Raw genomic sequence first — 3,847 nt, 5'->3', positions numbered from 1 at the left:
GTTGTTGTGAATGTATGCGTGCGTAAAACTTACAGGGACCCATGAAGTTTATTTTACTGCAGGCATAAATCCATGTACGTATACAGTGAGAGTGCATATGTGCGTGAGCTAACGAAAACGGATTTAGACGAGAAAAGGAGTAAAATATTTACAGTTGTATCGATTAACTTAGATCCTTTCAAGTCAGACATCAAAAGGTCAAGCAAATAAGGGAGACCCTGGCCTATAATTATCCCCTTCTGACAACCTTTGCCTGCAGAGGAGTGCATTGCTTACTCTTAATGACTTCCCTGCAGCAACTCTGTTTACCAGTAGGGTAATTTCCCCTGCAGTCATTCTTAATTGAAAAGGGGTAAATAGCAAATACTCTACTTGTGTAACCTCTATAAATGATGTGAAGTAACCCTTTCGGTGACTTACTTAAGAACTTATGGGGGTATGAAGAGATGACTTAGCTACCACTGCCATCCAGTAGCGTAGAAAAGATACTTCAGAAATTATGTGGATATGAAGAGAAGACTTAGCTACCACTGCCATCCAGTAGAGTAGAAGAGATATTTCAGAACTTATGTGGATATGAAAAGAAGACTTAGCTACCACTGCCATCCAGTAGAGTAGAAGAGATACTTCAGAAATTATGTGGATATGAAGAGAAGACTTAGCTACCACTGCCATCCAGTATAGTAGAAGAGATACTTCAGAACTTTTGTGGATATGAAGAGATGACTTAGCTACCACTGCCATCCAGTAGAGTAGAAGAGATACTTCAGAACTTTTGTGGATATGAAGAGAAGACTTAGCTACCACTGCCATCCAGAAGAGTAAAATAGATAATTCAGAACTTATGTGGATATGAAGAGAAGACTTAGCTACCACTGCCATCCAGTAGAGTAGAAGAGATACTTCAGAACTTATGTTGATATGAAGAGATGACTTAGCTACCACTGCCATCCAGTAGAGTAGAAGAGATACTTCAGAACTTTTGTGGATATGAAGAGAAGACTTAGCTACCACTGCCATCCAGAAGAGTAGAATAGATAATTCAGAACTTATGTGGATATGAAGAGAAGACTTAGCTACCACTGCCATCCAGTAGAGTAGAAGAGATACTTCAGAACTTATGTGGATATGAAGAGATGACTTAGCTACCACTGCCATCCAGTAGAGTAGAAGAGATACTTCAGAACTTTTGTGGATATGAAGAGAAGACTTACCTACCACTGCCATCCAGAAGAGTAGAATAGATAATTCAGAACTTATGTGGATATGAAGAGAAGACTTAGCTACCACTGCCATCCAGTAGAGTAGAAGAGATACTTCAGAACTTTTGTGGATATGAAGAGATGACTTAGCTACCACTGCCATCCAGTAGAGTAGAAGAGATACTTCAGAACTTTTGTGGATATGAAGAGAAGACTTAGCTACCACTGCCATCCAGAAGAGTAGAATAGATAATTCAGAACTTATGTGGATATGAAGAGATGACTTAGCTACCACTGCCATCCAGTAGAGTAGAAGAGATACTTCAGAACTTTTGTGGATATGAAGAGAAGACTTAGCTACCACTGCCATCCAGAAGAGTAGAATAGATAATTCAGAACTTATGTGGATATGAAGAGAAGACTTAGCTACCACTGCCATCCAGTAGAGTAGAAGAGATACTTCAGAACTTTTGTGGATATGAAGAGAAGACTTAGCTACCACTGCCATCCAGTAGAGTAGAAGAGATACTTCAGAACTTTTGTGGATATGAAGAGATGACTTAGCTACCACTGCCATCCAGTAGAGTAGAAGAGATACTTCAGAACTTTTGTGGATATGAAGAGAAGACTTTGCTACCACTGCCACCCAGAAGAGTAGAATAGATAATTCAGAACTTATGTGGATATGAAGAGATGACTTAGCTACCACTGCCATCCAGTAGAGTAGAAGAGATACTTCAGAACTTAGGTGGATATGAAGAGAAGACTTAGCTACCATTGTCACCCCGTACAGTAGAAGAGAAATTAGTTCCTATATTATCTCCTCGCCTATTAACGCAAGGGGCCTCCTGTTCACCAATCCCTTACGACGCGTTTCACTTACGGCCAAGATATCCAAATTATATTTCATAAATTCATTCTCCACTTGCTGCAACTTTCCAATCTGATTCATGGCTCTAAAATTCCAATTAACAATATTATATTTTTCTTTAGTATTTATAAATCGGGAGATTCTTAGCACTGCGCTACGTCCGGGACTGGGAACCATTCTGTCATTTTCGCTTTCCATACTAGACTGAGCATTCTCCTTGTATAAAGACTTTTAAGACGAAATGGTTACCCATGACAGTCAGAAGCTATTGCCTTTGAGTGGTTCCGCCCGGGGCTCTGATCCCAAGGTCAGTAAGAAAATCCGGATATTAATGTATCAAAATATATGGCTTATTTGAATATGAAAATCACGTCTAAATGTTTTCGCTTTCCATAGACTGACTATTCTCCTCGAATATAGATCTTTAAGACAAAATGGTTACCCAAGACAATTCAAATGCTAAGATTCAGAAGAGAACTGTTATTTAAGACGATTTAACTGCGGAGATTAAGAGAATTGTTTTCCGAGATATTTGCACTCTGGAGATTACACACTATCAGAGGTATTTCATCATCATCATCATCGCCTACGCATATTGACGCAAAGGGCCTCGGTTAGATTTCGCCAGTCGTCTCTATCTTGGACTTTTAACTCACTACTTATCCATTCATCATCTACTTCGCGCTTCACAGTCCTCAGCCATGTAGGTCTGGGTCTTCTAACTCTTCAAATGCGTTGTGGAGCCCAGTTGAATGTTAGCAGAGGTCTTTCACAAGATGAGAATTTCCCAATCGTTATCTGCAACTATTTATGAGCCAATTATTATACAATTTTCCTTGAGACATTTCAAATAACAAAGAGTTAAAAAACTCAAATCAAAGAATATTTACTACATAGAATTACAGGACAGTTGACCGCGATAGTTCAAATATTGAGAATTTTATAATAGTTATGAGACAATTATAATGTCAAGAAGATCAGAAATCTTATAAAAGAAAATTTAGATTTGGGTAATTGAAAAATTCTTAAACGAGGTAAACTGAATGTTGAGAATGACAAACAAAATTATCCGAGACGAATATCGACGTCCACAGGACGCGTGCAAGGTGATTGAAGAGACTCATAGGTATGTAGAAGGGAGGAAAGATCCTTTGAATATGTGGTAAAAATGAAACGGTAATAGAAATGGAGTCTTCGGATATAGAAATGTACCCAAAGATAACTGAATGAAATAAACATTTGTGATATGTCTCTATTCCTAGATGCCTGCTATTTATAAGAAGGAAATTCCTCTTGCAATTTGCTAGACTAGTTCCGAAGTCAATTTTCTCTTGGTAAGGGTAGAAGACACCCTTTACATATGTCAGACAGCTCTTCTAAAGGAAAGACACTCCAAATTCAAACCACTGTTGTCTAGTTTTGGGTAGGACCATAGCCTCAGTACCATGGTCTTCCACTGTCACTGAAATGTGACCCAAGTTTGAAGTCTGTGACAATAATGTCTAAACTTATAACTAATTACGCAAATTGGACATTTTGCTTGACCGTGACCCTGACGTTTGACCGTGACCCTGACGTTTGACCTTGATATTAAAAAAATAATCAGTTCCAGCTTTATACAAATCAGTTACTCCCTGCAAGTTTCAGTACTCTACGATAAAAATTGCGACCAGGAAGCTGTTCACAAACAAATACACATACGGGGTAAAACCTAATCTCCTTCGAACTTACTTGGCGGAAGTAATAATTGATTGTATAAGTATGCTGCGTTGCA

At 38.5% G+C, this 3,847-nt stretch overlaps 1 protein-coding gene across 1 annotated transcript; it reads right to left on the bottom strand.

Annotated features, from left to right (window-relative positions):
- Positions 1-420: 420 nt before the first annotated feature.
- LOC137648300 (dynein heavy chain-like) lies at positions 421-1,980 on the bottom strand. The gene has a single exon (XM_068381229.1). It carries the CDS (start codon positions 1,978-1,980, stop codon positions 421-423), a length of 1,560 nt encoding a protein of 519 aa, XP_068237330.1.
- Positions 1,981-3,847: the final 1,867 nt, after the last annotated feature.

This window comes from Palaemon carinicauda, chromosome 10, assembly GCF_036898095.1.
Source record: "Palaemon carinicauda isolate YSFRI2023 chromosome 10, ASM3689809v2, whole genome shotgun sequence".
NCBI lineage: Eukaryota > Metazoa > Arthropoda > Malacostraca > Decapoda > Palaemonidae > Palaemon > Palaemon carinicauda.
The sequence above is the reverse complement of the archived record's forward strand: the minus strand, read 5'-3'. Positions and strand labels throughout refer to the sequence as shown.

What these genes read in the sequence shown, in the direction of transcription:
- LOC137648300 (XM_068381229.1), bottom strand. Translation starts at nt 1,980, where the DNA reads ATGGTAGCTAAGTCTTCTCTTCATATCCACCTAAGTTCTGAAGTATCT.